This window comes from Canis lupus, chromosome 7, assembly GCF_048164855.1.
Source record: "Canis lupus baileyi chromosome 7, mCanLup2.hap1, whole genome shotgun sequence".
NCBI classification, from domain to species: Eukaryota; Metazoa; Chordata; class Mammalia; order Carnivora; family Canidae; genus Canis; species Canis lupus.
The window spans coordinates 22,802-46,529 of NC_132844.1; the positions used below are offsets into that span (position 1 = coordinate 22,802).

The following is a 23,728-nucleotide window of genomic DNA, read 5'->3' on the forward strand; positions in this document are numbered from 1 at the left end:
ACTTATCTACTAAAAACTGGGGTTTTCTAACTCATGTATTTTTAAAAATTAAGGATTCTCAGTGTAAAAAATATGTAAATGATCAAATGAAACCCCCATAGTCCCGAATTTGAATTCGATATATTGATATGAACTCATGAGGTATTTTATCTCCAAAGCTTTCGAAGGGAAAGAAGCAAGCATTTATCCTGCTATATGACGTATATCACTTTACAAAAGTATTCTAATGAATGACTGGAAAAGAAGTAATTGGAATTCATCATTTGCACCCCATAAACGTAATCATAGATCAATGAGAAGAGAGACAACTAGGCATTTGGTTCCTAACAACGAACATACCACTTCCTTAGTCTTTACAAAGGGACCAAGACTCTGGATGTAGGTGCTCGTTTGCATACAGGAAACAACACAGGAACATGCTGAGCAATACCATGTGTTTGAAAACAGCAAAACAAACTAGGAAACTACCAGCTGTAAATGTGGCTTGTAATGTTTTAAGGAAAAGAGAGGGAGGAGAATATAAGGCATAAGGAGACATAAAAACATTTTTTTTTTTAATGGAATTCTAACTTGTATTAGTAATTTAGGTAATGACTATACAAGACCATGGCTGTTGTGGGGGAGGGGGAGCGGGTGTTGTACAGGCTGGACTGGAACAGAAAGAGGAGCCCCCGGGACACGGACAAAGTTGTGAGTGCTGGTTACAGGGATGTCTACTGACTACCTCATGAGTTCATAGCGACTCATCCAATTCAAATTCAGAATTCAAAATTCAAAAACTACGGTTTTCTGTGTGTGCTGTATTCCACAGGGAAAAGCTTTTGAATTCAATAGTCATTGGGACTAAAAGACTTATGTCACCGAGAACTGAAATGTAATGAAATATTACATGAACAAAAGGGACCATAGAATACTTAGGAATTAACTTTTATGAAACGCAGAAGCCCTATACGAAAACATTATAAACTACTAAAGAATCTAAGAGAAGATCTACACGTGGAAAAACACTTCTTGGATAGAGGAGAGAATATTAGACTGATGGACGGCAGGGCCTCCTCCACTAGGCACGTCCCCTACACAAATACTGCCCTGAACCACAAGCAGGTGAGCAAGGGCCTCCTATGGCACGGTTTACGACGCTACCAATGATCACGGAATGTGGGAGAGGAAGCCGTACGTCTGTGATGCTATCAGATTCCAGGACATACTGACTGAAAAAAAGCAAAGCTATAAAAATAATATATGCTTTAGTATTTTCTAAATATGGGCTCAAACGCTGCCCCAAAGGGCAGAATATGCACAGAAGGGGCCTGGGAGCCCCGGGGGAAGTCAGCAGAAGAGAGAGAGTTAGGATCCTGATAATGATTCTATGTGCCTCTGAACTGCCTGAAGATACACTTTGACACAGTAGCCCAAACAATAAACCCAAGAACTTACATATTTCCAGGTAACAGTCATAAGAAAAACCCCTCCCCCAGCTGTACACGAAGCCCAGCGAGGACACTGGAGGACACGAGCGCACTGGCTCTGCGCCCTGGGGCAAATCCCACAGCTCAGGCCTGAGTCTCCGCACCAAACAGGGAACAAACCTGATCACGGGTTTTGTGAGAATTGCAGGCAGCGTATCTGGGAACAGGCGGTACTCCAGATACGGAACGTAGCAAGTTTGTGTTTCAGGAGCAACCTTCCGTTTGCAGGTGGTTCATCTGCTGTCACCGTGACATACAATGAAACATTGATTGAAACAAACAGCAAGCAAGCACACACTGAAACGGTTTCAGGCAATTATATCTAAAATACAACTTTAACAGTTATGATCACATGAATCTTACAAGGTGTCATTTATAACATCAAGCTAACACTTTTATAAACAGCATTTATTGTACAGAGTACTCTGAGGAAGAAAAATATGTACAGCATTCGTTCCCATTAATACGGCCACTCTGTCCTGCAATACTGAAAAGGCGGAATGTGTCTGGCACAAAAATAACCCCTAAGAGTCACGAATTAGAAAAACAACACTTTTAAAAAAGATTTTTACTTTTCTGGTAGAAATATAAAAACTGTGGTTTATGGGGAAGAAATTAAACAAAAGAAAAAGTCCAATCAACTGTAGAGGTGGCTTTAACACTTGAAGTTTTGTACCTCAAACCAACTTGTTGACAGCAGTGTGTCTTTAAAACCTAAATATAAATAACTGGGCAGCGCTGCCCAAAGAGCAGCACAGTACGGGCGACTTACATAACACTGCGGTGTTCTCTACGCAGAAGGAAGACCACTTCCCGGCATCCCCATGGGGAACACGTGCTGGAGAGCTTCACCAGGTGCTACAACCCACAGAACATCCATTTTCTCACCAAATTGGGGCCATCCACACCACCACCATTTAAATGTACCAAAACTGATTTGTTTTAAAAACAAGTGGGTGCAGAGGCAGGAGGATGCACAGCCATTACGTTGTCTTCCTGAAGCCCTTTAGAATAGGGTAGATGTTTTCAAATGCTTCATAAATTTCTGCTCTGACTTTAGCACCTATGAAGACAAGTCGGAGGAGAGAGTCAGAAATAGCTTTTCTTAATGTGTTAAAGAGGTAAAATTACTTTAAAACAAAACCATAGGGCAGCCCGGTGGCTCAACGGTTTAGTGCCGCCTTCAGCCCAGGGCGTGATCCTGGAGACCCGGGATCGAGTCCCGTGTCAGGCTCCCTGCACAAAGCCTGCTTCTCCCTCTCCCTGTGTCTCTGCCCCCCCCCCCCATGTCTCTTATGAATAAATAATTTAAAAATCTAAAAAAAAAAAAAAAAACCATAAGCACAGTTCTCTCCATTACCAGTTAGACTAATAGCTACAGGCATTCAACCATAATGAGGGAATCCCTTATCACAAACCTGTTTTTGTTTTTATAGTATGTTCTCTTTTTTAAAAATTAAATTATTCATTCATTCATTTATTCATGAGAGGCAGAGACATAGGCAGAGGGAGAAGCAGGCTCCCTGCAGGGAGCCCAATGCAGGACTTGATCCCAGGACCCCGGGATCACAACCTGAGCTGAAAGCAGATGCTCAAACACTGAGCTACCCAGGTGCCCCCAGGAAAAAGTTCTTAAAATAGCTTTTTTTAACCACAAAAACAGTGCCCTGGGTGACTCCAGCTCCCTCTGCAGTTTGCCACAAGTGACCCATCTTGGTCCCTGCATCAGCTTCTGACCTGAGCAGTTTGTGACCTACGCAGCGCAGAAGGAACACCACATCATATTCCCCCACTTGCCTTCAAGCAAGCTCTTCTGAACCTTCCCCACTTGTTTCCAAGTGGCACTGCTGACAAATCCCAAAGCTTTACAGGAGCATTTCCAACTCGAAATGCCACCTCTCAGCCAATGTCAAGGCCACCTTCCCTGCTCTCCCCACTGGGGGGTCTTGCTGTGGTCTCATTTCCCTGCTCTCAACCCCCACCCCCGGATGGTATGTTTCTCACTAGTGCTACACAGTGGAGGAGAGAGGGTCAATGGCATCTACACCGCATACTATCCAACTGTCCCCACTCTGGGAAATTACTTCTCAGCACTGAGAAGAATCTGTTCGTGAAACTCTTTCAAACCTTTGGACACTACTTCCTGTTATAACTTACCTGTTAGTACAACTTTTCCAGAAACGAAAATAAGAAGAACAATTCTGGGTTTGATCATCCTGTAGATTAAACCAGGAAATAACTCTGGCTCGTAACTAGAAGGGAATGGCACAAACAGTTTAGAAATCAAAAGCTACCCGTGCTTTAGGTAAAATACTACTAACCGAACCGCAGACTCACTGGGAGGTCAACCCAAAGGAGAGAAAACTAAAGGCCAGTGAGGGTGATCTATCGTCAGTACCTGAAGACCAACAAACTGTGTTTCTAATGAGACTGGATTTTCTCACATGAGAACAAGACCTTTAGATTTATGCTCTGCAGTGTCTGACCCTTATCAAGGGTCATGAGTGGCATGTCCGATTGGAATCCCAGCAGCCTCATTTTCCCAGTTCAGATAGACGGAAACCAGTTACGACATGTGTAATTACCCTAGTGGGAAATGCATGACAGGCTTCTCTGACAAAGGGACACTTGGGTGGATATCGGAAATGTGAGTGGAAGTTTCCTAGGTGAGAAGTGAACAAGAGGGATGTACAAAACCTGGTCCAAGAGGGGCAGGAGCAGAGAGGCTGGAGCGGTGGACAGTGGCCTTGTAAGTGGCAGGGAAAATAAGAAGAAAGAAGATTCATTTCACTCAAGTTTATACTTTGCTGGCAGAGCTCATATAATGTTCACTAGAAAAAAACAATTCAAACAACTAGGAACAAAAATTGATATAAGAGGTTGTGGATTTAATTCATGCATTTAAAATGCACTTATTGAGCAATAAAATAATAGGGAATCAATTTCATCCCAGTCAAGGGGAGTTATAGATGTCAATAAATGAAATGGGAAGTAGGAGAATGGTGAGAATAATACATTTTCCAAGACATTAGGAAGAAACTTCAACATTAAATACATCTATTGCTATATCATTTGTGCTTACATACTGTTTTGCATATGTTATGAACTAGGTTTACACAGATTGTAAATGAACTGTTGCCACAGGTAATACATTTCAGACTCACCTGCTAAACTGTTGGTGGGTCAGCACAAGGCCTTCTAACCTTATAGGGAACTTCACATCACAGCTCCCCACCATGTTCTGAATCTTGAAGTCCAAGAACTTAGCTGGAAAACCTAACTTCTGTACAACTCTGGCATATTTCCTCGCTGCCAGTCTAGACTGTTCTTCACTAGGAAAAGGAAAAAGTGAGATAGTTACAGTCAAAGCCACCTAAAATAATTATTTAAATGAGTAACTTATAAGAAGTCCAAACTAGAAAAGTTATTTTTTCAAAAAAGGCAAAATGTCACCCCCACTTCCAGTAAGAGAACAACAGACATTAACAATTTTATCATAAAGTACTCCTGTGTCCTTGAGAGAAAACTGCAGGCCTACACCAAATTACTAATACACCCAGGTTTTACAGATGTGGAGTATCTCATCAGCACTATCATTACTATTACTGTATTTTATAACCTATATATTCCTAAAATGAAAATTAACAACTTCATTTTGATAGGAAAATATTGATAGGATTTAGACTTGACTAATGCATGCACTAATTCTACTCATTATCCATTCTTATAACACATCTGCTGGATAAACCTATGGCTTACTAATGTAGAACTTAGTCAGGAAAAGCAAAATAAAAGCAATAATACCATCCTGAGCAAAAGACTCAAGTGTAGGGGTCAGGAATGACAAAAATTAAGCATACATACATGAGATGCTTTCTTTTCCTTGAGGAAAATAAATTTATTTCTAGTTCCCTATCTTAATAAAATAATGATGCAACTAGATACAGACTACTCAATGTGTAGCAAATGGATAAAGAAAGCTAAACAGTACACATGAAAAACATGTCTAGGAAAGATAAAACCAACCAGCATTTATCGATAAACCCCAAGTTTTTGATACTTATCCAGGGAAAACAAACAAGTCCCCTACATGAAGACTTCTGTGAAAGCTGGGGATAAACCCATGTCTTGCCTTCTGAAAAAACTCAGAGACCATGAATCCCAATGTCCACACCAATAGCCTTCCCTTCATTAAATAAGCAAAAGCATCCACAGCCCCTTCTGTGAGTGAACAACTCCAAGTCTTATATTAAGTATCTTTTATTTTAAAGTTTAATTTACTTAATTTGTTCAAACTTTATGAAGCTGATGTAACTAATCCCCCCCCCCGCCACTTTTTTTTTATTCATGAGAGACAGAGAGTCAGACACAGAGGGAGAAGCAGGCTCCCTTCAGGCGATGTGGGACTCGATCCCAGGACCGTGGGTTCACACCCTGAGCCAAAGGGAGGCCCTCAACCTCTGAGCCACCCAGGTGCCCCTGATGTAACTAATCTTTCCCAGACCTTTGCCTTCTACCAATTACGCAGAGTCTATTAGACAAAGTTTACAGTCAAGGCCCCAAAGTGTTAACCTTCATAAATAGGATCGCTCCAAACAGACACAGAATATAGACAAGAGCATTTTATGAAAAGGGTACACTCCTTAAGACCTGCATAACCCCAACCCTCATGAGGCAGACTATTTACAAGAGGCAGCAGTGATCTGTGACAACACACATGGTGCTGCCCCGCTGCAGATCTATATATACACTCTCACACCATTAGCTCTAAAATTTTGTGATTCCTGACCAATTCTTTGTTCACTCGGGGAGGAATCTGTGTTATATATAAAACTTTTTACATAAAGGGATCCTTAATAATAGTTTGGATGTTACATTTTGTCAAATACACATAAAATGCAACTGAATATCATGGTACTGTATGACCTAGAGAATAAACTCTTTAAACCTACCTCTTGGCTCCCGTACACACCATCTTCCCAGAACTGAAAATCAGTGCAGTGGTTCGGGGCTCTCTTATTCTCATGATTACAGCAGCAAATCGCTAAAATGGTCAGAGACAATCATTAATGAGGTCATGCCAGACTGATTTCCTTTAGGAGAACAAGAAAATGACAAAGAACATCACAACTGATAAGAAGGACCAGCTACATACAGAGGTCTCATATCTGACAGACGCTCCTAGACAGGATTCACTTACATCACCATGCAGCACGTGTGCTTCTGCACAGGGAGCAGAATCAACAGTGACTACTGAGTAAGCTGAACCTAGATCTATGTATTCTTTCACAGACATTGCAACAAAAAATAATATTTACGGGGTGCCTGGGTGACTCAGTTAAGTGTCCAACTCTTGGTTTCAGCTCAGGTCACGATCTCGGGGTTGTGGGATAGAGCCCCGCATCAAGCTTCGTGATGGGTGTGGAGCCTGCCTGGGGTTCTCTCTCTCCCTCTCCCTCTGCCTCTCCCTCTGCCCCTCCCTCTTAAAAAAATAATAATAATATTTGCAAACATTTTACTTCAATTACATCCTTAATAAATACCAGTGTCTGTTTCTACTTATATTTGCTAGCCTCTAAAACTGTAACTGTTCTTTTAATGATTTTTTTAGCAAATAGATTGATAAACCTTTTCTACCCCCAGCGGTAGTAAATCATATTACAACCATACCAACATGTAGTGAAACGGCCTTAGAAACAGTGTTAAAGTACACAAAATTGCAAATTAGGAAAAAAAAATCAAAGTTTTTATCTTTAATTTCTACTTTTTAAGTTTTGTGTTTTTGTTTTTTTTTTTTAAGATTTTATATTTATTTGAGAGAGAGAGAGAGAGAGCAAGCGAGAGCAAGAGCCCAGGGCAGGAGGCAGGGGGAGAGGGAAAAGCAGACTCCCAACTGAGCAGGGAGCCAAACACAGGGCTCAATCCCAGGACCTGAGATCATGACCAGAGCTGAAGGCGGACATTTAACCAACTGAACCACCCAGGTGCCCCTCTACTTTTTAAGTTTTAGGAATGTTTTTATTGCTAACATTGTAACTGAAGGGGAACATATTTTAGCCATGGATTGAATTAATGGCCTCCGTTACTAGCTTACATGATAAGAGCAAAAATTTGCTTTCAAATAACTCTAAAAATTTTAGTATCTGTAATGACATAAGAAAAAAATTCATGTATTTCTAATCAAGATGACTCTTTAACAAATTAGACTGCTTTAACAATTTTAGTTTTAAAACTGCTCTATGGGGCAGCCCAGGTGGCTCAGCGGTTTAGCTCCACCTTCAGCCTGGGGCATGACCCTGGGGACCTGGGATCGAGTCCCAGTCGGGCTTCCCTGCAAGGAGCCTGCTTCTCCCTCTGCCTGTGTCTCTGCTTCTCTCTCTTTCTCTGTCTCTCATGAATAAATAAACAAAATCTTAAAAGAAAATAAAATAAAACTGCTCTATGTCTTCCCTCAGATTTCACCATCGTGCAAAAATGCTAGCCCTATATTCCAGTTTACACAAGTACCAAGAAAAGCATTCCCTAAATTCCCTCTACTGGTTTTATTGATCAAATGGTATCATTTCACTGAGGATTATAAAATTGTAAAAGCATGTATTCAAAGCAAATAAAATGATAGATGAAAGATTAATTATTTCTAATGCTACACATTATACAGGCTTGCCAACGGATAAATGGTCACTTCCAGACCTTAGTTACCTTGGGATCTTAGACAAATACTTTAAAAAATTTTAATATAGGGATCCCTGGGTGGCGCAGCGGTTTGGCGCCTGCCTTTGGCCCAGGGCGCGATCCTGGAGACCTGGGATCGAATCCCACGTCGGGCTCCCAGTGCATGGAGCCTGCTTCTCCCTCTGCCTGTGTCTCTGCCTCTATCTCTCTGTGTGTGTGTGTGTGTGACTATCATAAAAAAAAAAATTAAAAAAAAAAAAAATTAAAAAATTTTTTTTAATATATAGATAATTTCTTAAGAAAAAATAAAAACACTGGTCAAGAACAGTTTTTATTTGGCATTTACTTTCTTTTTAATATGCTGTGTAATAACTTTAATTTCTTGATGGAAGAATGTCGACATATATGTTTATTTTACCACTTTAGACAATTATAGAAGGGATATGTGTATCTGCACTGATAGAGAGACATATTTCTCAGTTATCTGCCTTCTAGTTTTCCTTGTGTCTGTACACAACCACATTGGATTGCTTTGGCTAAAGACAGTAACAAATATAAATGGTTGAGACTATACCAGGCACAACAGGTAATATATACAGTATCTTCTTATTAACGAAATTGTTATTTTATTATTACCACAAATTCAACATTATATATGTATCATTTTATTCAATATGCTGATATTACATTTCAAAGTCAAAGATAAAATGCTTTATATGATGAAAACAGTTAAACAGTTCTGACTTCTCCTTTCTTTCTCTCTCTCTTTTTTAAAGATATTATTTATTCATGAGAGAGAGAGAGAGAGAGAGGCAGAGACACACAGGCAGAGGGAAAAGCAGGCTCCATGCAGGGAGCCCGACACGGGCTCGATCCCAGGTCTCCAGGATCATGCCCTGGGCCAAAGGCAGGCGGTAAACCACTGAGCCACCCAGGCTGCCCCTTTTTCTCTTTCTTAAACTCCAAAAAAATAAGAACTGTTTTTACATCGAGGTGTCTTGGTAATTTCCCAAAAGGCCACTGGGTAACCATAAAGATTTATTCTCTTACCATAAAAAAGGAGGGGTTCTAAAATAATTAGCCATATTTGATGTTCTCTATATTTTAATTAGCTCAAGCAAGCTGACCAAAAAGTCTCAGTAGCTAAATAAGCCATTTTTGTTCTTAGCCAGTTATTACAGCAATATTTTATTTTGGACAGTTCTGTATAGGCTACAGCTTCCTCGCCTGTATATAAAAGACAGGTTACGCTTTAGAGAGCTAGAAACTTGCTCCAAGACCATTACTTAACAATTTTCTCAATGCACAGCTAACATTTATTTATCCAACTTAGCTATCAGTTATAGCTGCTCAACATACCCCTTCCGTTATAGCTGCTAAACATACCCCTACACATCTATCATAGTACTTTGCTTCCTGTGTGACTGTTAAATACTGCTCCAATCTAAACCCAACTACTTTACTGCTCCCTCTTAAAAAAAACAATTTTAATAAACTATCAAAATATGTCTGAACCTGCCTCATTCTGTATTGCTGATACATCCTAGAATGAGTCCTTCAATAATGATTCATAAATTTAACATAATCAAGGTATACTTTATGTTGATATAACATCTAAATATTGTTTTAAGGTTTTATTTATATACTTAAAAGAGAGAAAGCAAGTGAGAGAGAGAGCACAAGTGGGGAGAAGGGGCAGATGGAGAGGGAGGAGCAGACTCCCTGCTGAACAGGGAACCCCAATGTGGGGCTTGATCCCAGGATCCCGGCCAGGATCACTACCCAAGCTGAAGGCAGATGATTAACTGACAGAACCACCCAGGGGCCCCACTTCTAAATATTGTTATAAAATATTATTACAACAGCTCATTATCTACTAAAATTGCGATCTTACTAGTAGAGGTTCATGAGTAAATATTAATAGTCAATAAGATTTGGGTTTATGTTACGAGGAAAATAAAAGAATTTTCTATCTTCTTTGGATATCTCCAAAACATTAAACATAGTGACTTATTAGAGAAATCATACTTCTGAAGAAAATATCAATTGTAAGATTACAGCCTACTCTAGGGAAAATGGCTTCACTAACTCACGTAAACAGCAGCTCTTACTAGGTTTAGGTGCCACTAACAATACAATGATATAGTTTTCAGGCTGAGGAGGAAGGAAGAAACTTAGTCATTGTCTTTCTCTTGGTTTTATTTAATATCTCAAAATGGCTTGGTGTCACTCAAAATCATCTTCCAAGTTTTAATACTCAGGTATGTGCATATACACGTTGAGTATAAACAAAAGGCCAGAAAAAAAAAAGAGAGAGAGACAGACACACACACACACACACAAATATGTACATAGATTCAAACTTCACAAGAATATCGGTGAGGACAGAGGAAGACACAGACATGGCCAACATGCACATGAGAAAATGCTCTGCATCACTGGCCATACAAAATACAAATCCAAACCACAATGAGATACCACCTCACCCCAGTGAGAATGGGGAACATTAACAAGGCAGGAAACCACAAATGTTGGAAAGGATATGGAGGAAGGGGAACCCTCCTGCACTGTGGGTGGGAATGTGAACTGGTGCAGCCACTCTGGAAAACTGTGTGGAGGTTCCTCAAAGAGTTAAAAATAGACCTGCCCTACGACCCAGCAATTGCACTGCTGGGGATTTACCCCAAAGACTCAGATGCAATGAAAAGCCGGGACACCTGCACCCCGATGTTTCTAGCAGCAATGTCCACAATAGCCAAACTGTGGAAGGAGCCTCGGTGTCCATCGAAAGATGATGGATAAAGAAGATGTGGTTTATGTGTACAATGGAATATTCCTCAGCCATTAGAAACGACAAATACCCACGATTTGCTTCGACGTGGATGGAACTGGAGGATATTATGCTGAGTGAAATAAGTCAATCGGAGAAGGACAAACATTATATGTTCTCATTCATTTGGGGAATATAAATAATAGTGAAAAGGAATAGAAGGGAAGGGAGAAGAAATGGGTAGGAAATATCAGAAAGGGAGACAGAACAAAAAGACTCCTAACTATGGGAAACGAACTAAGGGTGGTGGAAGGGGAGGAGGGCGGGGGTGGGGGTGAATGGGTGATGGGCACTGAGGGGGGCACTTGACGGGATGAGCACCGGGTGTTATTCTGTATGTTGGCAAATTGAACACCAATAAAAAATAAATTTATTAAAAAAAAAAAAAAGAAGCTGTGGTCTATGTATACAGTGGAATATTCCTCAGCCATTAGAAACAACAAATACCCACCATTTGCTTCGACGTGGATGGAACTGGAGGGTATGATGCTGAGTGAAATAAGTCAATCGGAGAAGAACAAACATTATATGGTCTCATTCATTTGGGGAATATAAAAATTAGTGAAAGGGAATAAAGGGGAAAGGAGAAAAAATGAGTGGGAAATATCAGAAAGGGAGACAGAACATGAGAGACTCCTAACTCTGGGAAACGAACTAGGGGTGGTGGAAGGGGAGGAGGGCGGGGGGTGGGGGTGACTGGGTGACGGGCACTGAGGGGGGCACTTGACGGGATGAGCACTCGGTGTTATTCTATATGTTGGCAAATTGAACACCAATAAAAAATAAATTTATAAAAAAACAAAAAGAAAAAAGAAAAAAAAAGAATATTGGTGAGGATATTTAACTTGAGAAGTTCAAAAGGCTACTTCATAAGCCAAGAAAAACTACAACAAGAAAAAATTCAGCAAGATGCTGAATTCTTACTTAGATGTGATCTAGTAGTAGCCAAACCAAAATCTAGATGTGCTTAATAACAGCATATACGTAGTTCTGTTGATTAAGCTTTTCTTTGTTAAAAGGGCCAATGCTAAAACAGCCCAAGTTTCCAAAAAGAGATTCATTATTTATTATTAATTTATTATTAACTTCTGGCCAATCCTGTTTCACCCAAGTACCCTTCCCCAAATCTCCAACTGGGTTATTCTGAAGTAAAATCCAGATAGTATATCATTCCATTCTATATAGATTTAAAAATATAAACGGAATCATACCACATATTCTGTTCTTTAATGTCACAGGATCCCATCACAACGGGCAAATAAATTTTAGTTTATGGCATGCAGACCGCCCTGACTCTAGGGTCTCTCACATGGTAGCTACTCAATAAAAAAAAAAGATACAAATTTTGCTGGCATCAACAAACCTAAGCATGACGCAAACATTTTGTTCTAAGGACCTTTACCAGTAAATTCCTGTATTATTATAGTTTGAAATACATTATAATTGCTCTGACCTTGGGATTATATTCAGCATTTCGGGCACGAAGTGCAATGGTCTTTAGGTCAAGCTTACAGCCAAGATTCACTGTAGATACAATATTTCTGCAAAAAATTTGAAAAGAAAACAAGATTATTTATTTAACTTTTACAGGTTGAGATGTTTGATATTATCTAGAAATCTGATTCTTTTACTAGAACAAATTTATTTACATTGGTTTAATTTAAACTAATTTAAAAATTTTTTAAATATATTTTTTTCTTTATTTATTTATTATAGTCACACACAGAGAGAGAGAGAGGCAGAGACACAGGCAGAGGGAGAAGCAGGCTCCATGCACCAGGAGCCCGACGTAGGATTCGATCCCGGGTCTCCAAGATCACACCCTGGGCCAAAGGCGGCGCCAAACCACTGCGCCACCCAGGGATCCCCAATTAATTTAAATTTTAAATCTTTAAAAATTGTTGACATTTATTACTTGTTTAGTACACACCCTTATGAGCATTTCACATAGGTTACCCTACTTAATATTTAACAATGCACTAGGAAGTAATAACTATTAATATTCACACTTTCAGATGAAGAAGCTGAGGCTTAAATGGGGCAGTACCTTGCTCCAGGTAATCATGGTTCCAAAGTGGTAGTGTTTGCATCCATCTATCCCCATCTATCCCCAGAGCCACGCCTTAGCCCTTTGAATGAAACTGATTGCCCATTAACCATCATGCATGAGCATGGAACATCCCTGTCCCGTGAATACTGATTCCAAATTGCGAACACATCTCCAATTGTTTCTAGCTCACTGCTGCTTTTGGTTCTTTCCCATCCTGTCAAAATGCAATACTTTGAAAACTTGATGGCTCACAATTTGGTTGGATAAGAAAGAAGATAGCTGCATACTTTAATATACAATATTAAGGCCAATTAGAATGATCAACCCAATGACTGTTTTTTTTTTAATATTTTATTTATTTATTCATGAAAGACACAGGTAGAGAGGCAGAGACACAGGCAGAGTGAGAAGCAGGCTCCTTGCAGGGAGCCCGATGTGGGACTCGATCCTGGGTCTCCAAGATCACACCCTGGGCTGAAGGTGGCGCTAAACCGCTGAGCCACCTGGGCTGCCCCCAATGACTGTTTTCATTTCTACATCCTTCCAGGGATCCGTGGGTGGCTCCGCGGTTTAGCACCTGCCTTCCACCCAGGGCGTGATCCTGGAGTCCCAGGATTGAGTCCCATGTCGGGCTCCCGGCATGGAGCCTGCTTCTCCCTCTGCCTGTGTCTCTGCCTCTCTCTCTCATGAATAAATAAAATCTAAAAAACAAAAACAAAAACAAAAACTGTTTCTTTTCAATCAATTTTATATACACACTTGCCTTTAGCATGTCTTTACTTACAAACTGAATCAAGTTGTGGTGCATCCACCACAAATTTAGTCATACAATTGCTACGCATACTCATTTTTCCTTTTTTTTTAACAAACAGTACATAGGGTTCAAATTTCTCTGTATCCCCAAAACTTGTTATATTCTGCTTTTGGCAGCTGTCCTAATGAGTATGAGGTGGTATCTCATTGTAGTTTTGATCTGCATTTACATGTTTAGTGATGTCGAGCATCCTTTCATGTGGTTATTGGCCATTCGCATATTTTCCCTGGAGAAATGTCTATTCAAGTCCTTTGTCCATTTTGGAATCAGGCTGTTTGTTTTTTGTTGTTGGGTTTTAGTAGTTCTCTAAATATCTAGATAATAACCCTTTATTGGATACATGACTTGCAACTATTTTCTTCCATCTTGTGGGTTGCATTTTTACTCTGTGAACAGTGTCTTGATAAAAATTTTCACGTAGTTCAGGTTATCTGCATTTTCTGTTGTCACCTGTGTCTTTGGTGACACATCCAAGAAAACATTGCCAAGTTCAATGTCGTGAAGCTTTTGTCCTATATTTTCTTCACTGACTTTTCCTTTGGATCTTATACTTAAGTCTTTTATCTATCTTGAGTTAGAGTTTGTTTTCATTTTGTTTGTTTGTTTGTTTTTTGTATCCAAAATCTGGTTTATTGGGATATTTTCCCACTCCCCTTGATTCATGGTGCTTTTAGTGCTGCTTCTGCCTAAAAGACCATCCTTCTGTAAGCCTTGCTTTTTCCTCCTGTGGGCTTGCTTCTCATTGACACATATGTGAGAATATTTGTATTTTTTCAAGAATTTTTCTCCTACCCCTATCCACTCTGCACCCATTTCATTTATGTAGAAAAATCCATTTAGGACAAGAACAGACATCTTCAACTTGTGGAAAGGACAGAGCTCTTCAAAGTTATATATAGCCCTCATAATAACCAATGAAGACAAACAAGGACCACCATGAACTAAGACTAAGTAACTAATCTTCCCTTCCCAAAGACTGAAAACATCACAAGGGAGGGAGACTACAAAATGCTTGGTTCAGCAAATCAGCTAGAGGGAAATGTCTATAAAAACAATTTGGTAGCTTGTGTTTATATATTTGGCCCAGGATTATAAACATGAGCTACCAGGTCTGAAGATGTTATGCGAGCCTTTTACTGAAGGGACTGACTCACTAAGGCAGCTTAGTATCCCTTTCTCATGTAAAAGTGAGAGAGAGAACATACATACTTGATATATGATGACTACTATCCTTAATGGTATTAAATCCTTAAATAAATCAATCCAGTTGAAAACAAAGAACAGCAGCACCCAGTCCAAAGGACACTTCCAGGGTGAGAGAGAAGACACAACACAAAGTACTCACTGTAGCTGTGGCACGATCCCAGAGCTCTCAGAGGCTGGTGTGGCAGGGGTAATAGGGGTCATGGGGGTCATGGGGGAAGGATAGAGGGGAGTGGTGCCCGGCAAGGGTGCAGTGGTAAGAGTCTGTGAGTGGAAGAGCTGTGGTGTCTGGCCCGAGGCTCCCTGGGTCGCCTGCTGGGATGTCGACTGCTGCACTGCTGTCACAGCCTGCTGCTGGGCCTGCTGTTGTTGCTGCTGCTGCTGGGCCTGCTGCTGCTGGGCCTGCTGCTGCTGCTGCTGTTGTCTCTGCTGTTCCTCCAGAAGAGAAAGGCTGTTGGTGTTCTGGATAGGCTGTGGAGTCAGTCCTGTGCCATAAGGCATCATTGGACTGAAGATAGGGATTCCAGGAGTCATGGCACCCTGCGGAAAGTCAGGAGAACAGTAAGTCAGGCCAGCTGATATGGGGTGGTTTCTGCACCTGTGTGATAGAAGAGGCAGTGAGATGTATAAGGACAGATGCCTTCTGAATATAAATGGGGTTATGATGCCTTAACAGAAATGCATTTGCTGTTCTTTCTTCTTCACCACAGCATGGTAGGTAAGAGCTTAGTATTTGGGATTATACCTGGGTGTGCAATCCAACCCTGCTACTTACTACATGTGAAAACACGAGGAAGTTGCTTAGCCCTAATAATAGTGTTAGTAATAATGTTCTAATACATAACTGGAGTGACTGCCCATCGATGTTTAAACTACTACCCTAGCATACAGCCCATTCACTCTCAGTGACTATTATCTGTCCAAGGTTGGGTGATAAATCACATGCTTACCCTAGAGATGCCACTTAACTCATTCAACGCAATGACAAGCACATGGAAAACACTCCATGTTAACAACAATAATGACAATTGTGAGAATACTATTCAAAAAGGTGGATCATTTGCTCTCCAAAAAGTTTAAATCAAGAAAATCCAATGCATCTATCAGAACAGTCTCAATTTACTTCTCCAAATACTTAACTTTTCCAGACACTGTTACATTTACTAACTTACGAGTCTCAAAACAGCCCTTTGGAAGAAGGAAAAATAGATGCTGTTCTTCCCACATTAAGGACAAGAAAACTGACACCAGGAGAAGCTAAATGACTTCCCTAAGACCACAGATCTCACTAGTAGAGAAGCCATGATCAACGGCTAAGTTTTCTGGACACCCAGTCAGTCCACTGCCCTCACTCAACAACAAAATCCATGGAGCTCATGGAGCCTGCAGAGCTTGCAGTGGTTTTGTGAACCTCTTAAAATTATACCCAATATTTCTGCCTGAAGGAATCCACAGTGTCCAGTAGATCCTCAAATAGGTGCAAGATCCAAAAGAGAGCCACAATCCCTTCCCACTTCTACCACTTTATTTGACAGAAAGCATAAACCAAAACTGTCTAAGGAATTTCTGTTAAATTGTTTCACCAACATGATGGCAGGAAGAATGTGAGGAGGAGGATCAAATGTATACCGCAGCCCTAACTGTATAGGAGTTAGTCTACGGCATCTAACACTCTATAGACATTCAGGTCACATTACTTTGAAAAAGTAAGGTTTTGAAAGGTCTTCCTTTCTTTATGTTACATAAACAGATGAACTCAAAATGGATCACAGACATACGTGTAAAAGATAAAACTATGTTGAGAAAATCCTTAAGACTTTGGGTAAGACAAGATTTCTTAAGATACCAAAGCACTAATCATGAAGTAAACTGATAAATGGACTTCAGAAAAAAGTAAGAGCTTCTACTCTTTGAAAGACACCATTAAGGAAATTATAAAGGAAGCCACACCACAGACTGAGAGAAAACATATATAATACCTATACCTAAGAAAGCACCTGTATCCACAATATATGAGAGCAACTATAATACAATAAAAGACAAATAAGCCAACAAACAAATGGGCAAACGATGCCAAGGACATTCTACAAATGAAGACAAGCAATTGGCCAAAAAGCACTTAACAAGATGCTCAAAATCATTAGTCATCAGGAAAATGCCAATTCAAATCACAAATACTATTAAGCAACAACTAGAATAGCTAAAAGTTAAAACCTCAAGTATCAGTGAGGATGTGGAACAACCAAAACTCTCACATGCTGCTGGCAGAACTAGAACATGGTTCAACAATTTCTCAGAGTGAAACGTATACTTAACCATATGGCCTAGCAATCCCTCTCCTAGGTATTCACCCAAGAGAGACAGAAACAGTAGACACACAGCCTGTTCACAAATGTTTACAGCAACTTTATTCTTAACAGCCCTGACCTAGAAACTCCCCCTAATGTATGGATACACAAAATGTGATACAGCCACACAAAGGAGCATTACCTGACAATATAAAGGCATCTGTGGACATACAAGTGTTAAACTGGGCAAAAAACACAGACACACACAAAAAAACACATACTGATATAATTCCATTTGTCTGAAACTCTAGGCTAGGCAAAACTATCTTTAGCTAAGGATCAGATCAATTGTATACACAGGTATATACAATTATCAACACACTTAAAAGGGGTGTTTTTATTTTATGAAAATTTTATCTAAAGGTTATTTTCTTTTTTTTTTACATTTTTTAATTTAAATTCAATTAATTAACATACAGTGTATTATGTTTCAGAGGTAGAGGCCAGTGATTCATCAGTTGCATTTATCACCCAGTGCTATTACATCAAGTGCCCTCCCCAATGCCTGTCCCCCAGTTACCCCATCCCTCACCCACCTCCCCTCCAGTGACCCTCAGTTTCCTAGCGTTAAGAGTCTCTTATAGTTTATCTTCCTGATTTTGTTTCCCTCCCTTCCCCTATAACCTCCTGCTTTGTTTCTTAAATTTCATGAGTGAAATTATATAATTATCTTTCTCTGATTGACTTATAGATTAAGAATTTTTTAAATTTATTCATTAAAGAGACAGAGAGTGCACGTGCACATACAAGTGGGAGAGGTGGAGGGAGAGGGAGAGGGAGAGAGAATCCCAAGCAGACTTCTAGCTGAGGGCAAAGGCTGACACAGGGCTTGATCCCACAACCAGTGAGATCATGACCTGAGCCAAAACCAAGAGTCAGACACCCAACCGTCTAAGCCACCTAGGTGCCCTGCAAATAATATATCTACTTTTTTAAAAAAATTAACCTTTTGGGGAGCCTGGGGGAGTGAGTCAGTTGAGCATCCAATTCTTGGTTCGTAGGATCCAGCCCCATGTTGGCCTCTGCACTCAGTGCAGACTCTGTGGAAGATTCTCTTTCTCTTCCTCCTCTCACTCTCTCCTCTATCTCTCTCTCTCAAAAAAATCAATTAAATCTTAAAAAATATAAGTAGATATGTTTTCTCCTTAAACATAAAAGAGAAAGGATAAAACCAGAAAATAAGTGATGCCTGGGTGGCTCAGTGGTTGAGCACCTGCCTTCGGCCCAGGGCATGATCCTGGAGACCTGAGATCGAGTCCTGCATCGGGCTCCCTACATGGAGCCTGCTTCTCCCTCTGCCTCTCTCTGTGTGTCTCTCATGAATAAATGAATAAATAAAATATTTAAAAAATAATAATAATTTGGTGAGATTTACTCTCAGAATCAACGACCCGATAATCACCTGGAGCACTTTCATAAATGTTTATGGAAAGAGTAAGATTATAAACAAATACATATTTTAACTTCCAAATAAACTCCCTGAATTTAACACTATCATGCCTACCAAAGTCTAATAGAACTTCTCAACAAAATAGAAGCTTAAAAACATATACATCCATTTTTAACAATACGTGGTTAAATCCCCTTCCTTCCTTTTTACAACCTCTAGCCATGCAGATTCCCATATATGCCCTCCCTCCAGCTGTATTACCTGAGGGGAGGCCAGGCCCTGAGCATAAGGCGGCAAGCTGTTGTTCTGATCCATGATGTTCACTCTCTTCTTGGTAAATCAAATACCTTTGCACGGGAACTTGCCTCGGCATTCAGTCTTTTCCTAGAGCATCCCCAGTACACGCTTCTTAGCGATTTCCTCAACTGTTTGCGTTATCCTCATGCACACCAAGAAATAGTAATCTGCTTTGAAAAAAATTTGAAGTTTAATGTAAAAATACAGGCAAGCTGTAGAGTCTTATAAACCAGTTTCATGATAACACACAAACTAGAAAAAAAAAACAATGAAACTATTTTGGAATATATTTCTTTTAACCTTATAATGCTGAAATGCTATTCTTTTCGTGTGTACTGTGACTGCATGTAAAACTGTCAATAGAACAAAAACTACTTTATTACATGTTTAATTTAAAAACTCTTAAGAATGTTCGAAATTAAGGTGTCATAATCAACATTAAAAACTTTTGGGGAGGGGCACCTGGGTGGCTCAGCGGTTGAGCATCTGCCTTCGGCTCAGGGCGTGACCCCGGGGTCCGGGAATCAAGCCCCACATCAGGCTCCCTGCAGGGAGCCTGCTTCTCCCTCTGCCTGTGTCTCTGCCTTGCTCTCTCTGTGTCTCTCATAAATAAATAAAATCTTAAAAAAAAAAAAAACTTTTGGGGAAAAACACTCAGAGAAAACAAATTCCTAAGCAAACTTATATCTGAGCAGAAATATTGATTGAGCACAGTATACACAGTGCTATTTGATATTTTGTATCCTCCACAACATCTTGGGTATAAGTTCAATAAATACTGAATTGGATCCAATACACTTTAGTGTGATCATTTACTGATCTTCTGGTTTATTTTTTTTAAGATTTTATTTGGTTTGTATCCCAGTGGGGCCTATGTAAATAAATAAATAACTAAATATATATATATATATATATATATATATATATTTAGTTATGAGAGACAGAGAGAGAGAGAGGAGACACAGGCAGAGGGAGAAGCAGGCTCCTTGCAAGGAGCCTGATGTGGAAGTCGATCCTGGATCCTGGGATCATGCCCTGAGCCTAATGCAGACACTCAACGACTGAGCCACCCAGGTGTCCCTGATATTCTGCTTTAATAGAACACAGAAGCTGTACAGACCCAAAAATAAATAGCACGTTTTTATACATGTAATAACTTGATTTCTTTAGAACACATAAACACGAACTGTACTCTATCTAGCTTTCTTTATTAGCTCATCGTCTCTTTACTGGCTACATATTTTTTTATTTCTTTTAGACAAAAGAACCAAGTGACTACTTAAAGACCGTTTGTTGAGTTTAATTCCGATGGATCCTTAACTTGCTGAGGGTTCTGTGAGAACTGGATCAAACGGGACTGGCTGATTAACACATCAAGAACAAAATCTAGTTATCACCTAGTAAACACAGGATAAATGTTAGCTCCCGTTAGATTTCAGTTTAAACATCATCTACTAAGGTATTGTCACATATTGAGCCTGCTGGTCTCAAAGTTACAAGCTGTACACAAAAGGCACGCAGGACCTTCCAGCTTGTACAAAGCAAGCACTCAGTCGTTTGTTGGATGAATGAGAGAACCGGACAGTCGCTTTGGGAGGACAAGGGAGCCAAAGACTACGCACCCTACATACTCTTCACTGAAAAAGGCCAAAAAAAGGAAGAAAGAACACTCTGCTTCAGAAAACGTCAGATATAAGAAAAGTGTATTTTTAAAAGTGTTTTCCTGTAATAATAGAAGTGCTGACACCATGAAATCGGTGAGAGCAAGGCCATTCGCATCCGAGTTCGCTGTGCCGGGAGCGCGGGATCCCGCAGCGCGGCGGCCCTGCCCGGCGGCCGGCGGAGGAGGACGGCGCAGCCCCCGCCGCGGCTGGCAGGGCAGCGGGGACTCACGGGGGGCTCCGGTCCCGGAGGCGGAGAGGCGCGGAGCACGGCCCTGCGACCCGGGAGCGCCGACCGCGAGCGAGTAGGCAGGGGCCGCCCGGGCCGCGGCAACAAGGAAGGGGGCGGGGTTGGGAGCGCTCAGTACCGGAGACTCCCCGGAAGCTGGGGGCTGCGCGGCCCGCCCCTCCCCGCCCCTCCCCGCGGGCCCCCTTAAGACCGCGGAGCCCACAGCCAGGCCGCGCCCAGACGAGCCCTGCAGAGGGGGCTGCTCCACGTCGGGCGCCCGGGGACGGAGCCGTGAGGCCCGCGCGGCCCCCGGCGCCCGCGGTAAACCGAGAGCGGAGGCTCCCGCGCCGCAGTCCCGCTCGGGGAACCCCAGGAGGACGCGGTGCGGCGGGCCGGGCAGGGCAGCCGGAGGGGCCGGAGGGGCGGCCCCGCGCCCGGGCAGGGCGGCTCCCCAGCTCTGCCGACGCGGGCGGCGGGTACCGGCCCGAGCGGCGCTGCACGAGCGCAGGAGCCGCGTACCCCCCGCGGCCTGCGCGCCCCTCGGCGCCCCGCCGTCGCCCTACGGCCGCGCCGCAGGCCTCGCCTCCGCGCCGGCGCTCGGACGACGAGAAGGCGACCGCGGCTGTTACCTGCGGTCCCTGCACGGTCCCCCGCGGGCTCGCGAAACCGAAGTTCGGCCGCAGGCGGCCCAGGCGCCCGCCACGGCGACCCTTTCCGACCCTACTGAACTCCGGGCGCGAGCTGATCATGTCACTTCCGCCAGGACCGCCCTCGGCTTCAGCAGGCTACGGACGCCGGAGCGGCGGCCATGGGAAGTGTTGGCGCCCGGGCACTTCCGCTGTTCGCCCGAGCGCCGGGCGGAAGGGCGAGGAGGCGCCGGCGGAGGCCCCGGCCGGAGCTCTTCCTAATTGGTCCCTGCTGCGGGGAGGCAAGATCGGGATGTTCAAACGTTAACTTTTTAAACCGTCCAGCCGTGTGACCTTCGGCGAGCTCCCCGAGCTCCCCGCCTCCGCTGGGAGAATGGAACGCGAATGGCAGGAGCCCTCCGAGAAGCTGCGAGATTGATGAGGGCCCGGCACGTGGGACGCCCTCGGGGCCTGAGAGCCCCGGACACGAAGATAGGAGGAAAACAGCCTGGCTTAGACTGCGGTCCGCTGGGCTTGTGCCACGGCCTTCTCACCCGTGCCGCAGACTAGGACGGAACCCCAAGCTCGGCTCCCTCCCTGGGAAAGCCGATACTGCAGAGAGTGGAAAGGAACGGGAGCTTCAGCAGGAGGCCGACTCCGGTCCGAGGCCACCTCCAGGGTTTCTGCCTGGCCCCGGGCTCCCAAGGGAGTTTAGGGCAGCCAATGAGTAGGAGTGCAGCGGTCCCTAACTCCTTGATGAGGTGCGGACTCCTGGTGCCGCCCCCAGCGTCATCACAGTGCTCGGGATTGGACCGGGGTCTGGTTCCTTAGGGGCCAGACTTGTGCAAGAGAGTCTGGTTTGTTTCCTGCCGTCGGAGGTGCCCTGCTCCTCCCAGGAAAGCATGCACGGGGCACAGATACACACAGAAAGGCTACTCATGTGGGCTAAGGCTGCTTGCCGAAGCGTAAGGGATACCAGATGGGCCGGGGGAGCCAAGGTGGCTTCAAGGGTATCAGTAGTTTTTTCTTACTCTGTTCACGTCCTCATGCGTGGGACCCCAGGGTATCTCCGTCTCCCCTACGGTCCATATAAGCACATTCATATATTGTACAGTAATCCACTTCCTTCGTAGTGTTAGCCCTTGAACGATGCAGGGGTTAGAAACTCGAACCTCCCCAGAGATGAAAATCCACGTAGAACCTTTGACTCCATTCAGCCTTTTGTTGACTGGAAGCTTTGCTGATATCGTGAACAGACGATTGACACATATTGTGTATGTTATATGTATTATATGCTGTATTATCATTGAGGTGGAGAAAAAATTAAAATTATAAAATACATTTACAGTACTGTATTTATTGGGGAAAAAATCTGCATGTAAGTGGACCTGTGCAGTTCCAACCTGTGTTGTTCAAGGGTCAACTCTATTATACATATCAGTAAGGTTGTGAACTCCTTAGGGATAAAGAATGTTTTATACCCATTTGTATTCAGGACAGAACAGATTCAGAATAAGTATAATTTTCTGTCCATAACCAATAATGAAAATCCTGTTTTATCCTTTGTTTACAGTAAAACATGGGGAAACTGTTAAAACAAGTACTTTTCAAAAATCTTTTCTGGTCCCCAAATCACACACATGTTATCGGGTAGTCCATCCTATAGGAGCCAATTGCTTCTTTGCTTGTTGTTTGAGATGATATTTTTAAGCTCCTAAAATTATAATATTTCTATAAAGAAGTGCATAAACACATCTGGAGATTAAAAGATGGTGAAACATGAGGAAATCTCCCACAGTCCATCCAGGGTCCATCACAGTCCTTCAGGGTCCATCCATGGTCCACTTACGGCCCAGCCATGGTCCACTCAGGGTCGGGCCGCAGTCCATCCATGGTATGGCCAAGGTCCACTCAAGATCCATCATAGTCCATCCACGGATGGTCACGGTCCGTCCACGGCCCGTCAGGGTCTATCTACAGTCCATTCACGGTCCATCGCGGTCCATCACGGTCCATCCACAGTCCACCATCGTCCATCACGGTCCATCCACGGTCCACCATAGTCCATCCCAGTCCATCCACGGTCCATCCACGGTCCATCCAGGTGCATCGTGGTCCATCACGGTCCATCACGGTCCA

At 42.5% G+C, this 23,728-nt stretch overlaps 1 protein-coding gene across 4 annotated transcripts; it reads right to left on the reverse strand.

Annotated features, from left to right (window-relative positions):
• Nucleotides 1–1,770: 1,770 nt before the first annotated feature.
• On the reverse strand, nt 1,771–21,732 carry TBP (TATA-box binding protein). Of its 4 annotated transcripts, none has more exons than XM_072831645.1 (8): nt 21,593–21,732; nt 19,038–19,240; nt 15,181–15,578; nt 12,425–12,512; nt 6,422–6,513; nt 4,634–4,801; nt 3,627–3,721; nt 1,771–2,532 (listed from the first exon to the last, which is right to left on the reverse strand). In XM_072831645.1, the coding sequence occupies exons 2-8, from the start codon at nt 19,089–19,091 to the stop codon at nt 2,453–2,455; spliced, it is 975 nt and encodes a 324-aa protein (XP_072687746.1). In that variant the 5' UTR covers nt 19,092–19,240; nt 21,593–21,732; the 3' UTR covers nt 1,771–2,452. The 4 variants fall into 4 exon arrangements, with proteins under 4 accessions (XP_072687746.1, XP_072687745.1, XP_072687748.1 ...); XM_072831644.1 differs by having other exon boundaries at nt 19,038–19,243; XM_072831647.1 differs by lacking the exons at nt 1,771–2,532; nt 3,627–3,721 and adding an exon at nt 3,929–4,215.
• Between the last annotated feature and the right edge of the window lie 1,996 nt (nt 21,733–23,728).

Excerpts from the sequence above, each read along its gene's own strand:
- TBP (XM_072831645.1), bottom strand. The coding sequence starts at position 19,091 with ATGGATCAGAACAACAGCTTGCCGCCTTATGCTCAGGGCCTGGCCTCC. Across the intron at positions 6,514-12,424 it reads ATGCTGAATATAATCCCAAG|CGATTTGCTGCTGTAATCAT; the intron begins GTCAGAGCAATT and ends TGACCATTTTAG. Across the intron at positions 3,722-4,633 it reads ACCCACCAACAGTTTAGCAG|TTACGAGCCAGAGTTATTTC; the intron begins GTGAGTCTGAAA and ends ATTCCCTTCTAG.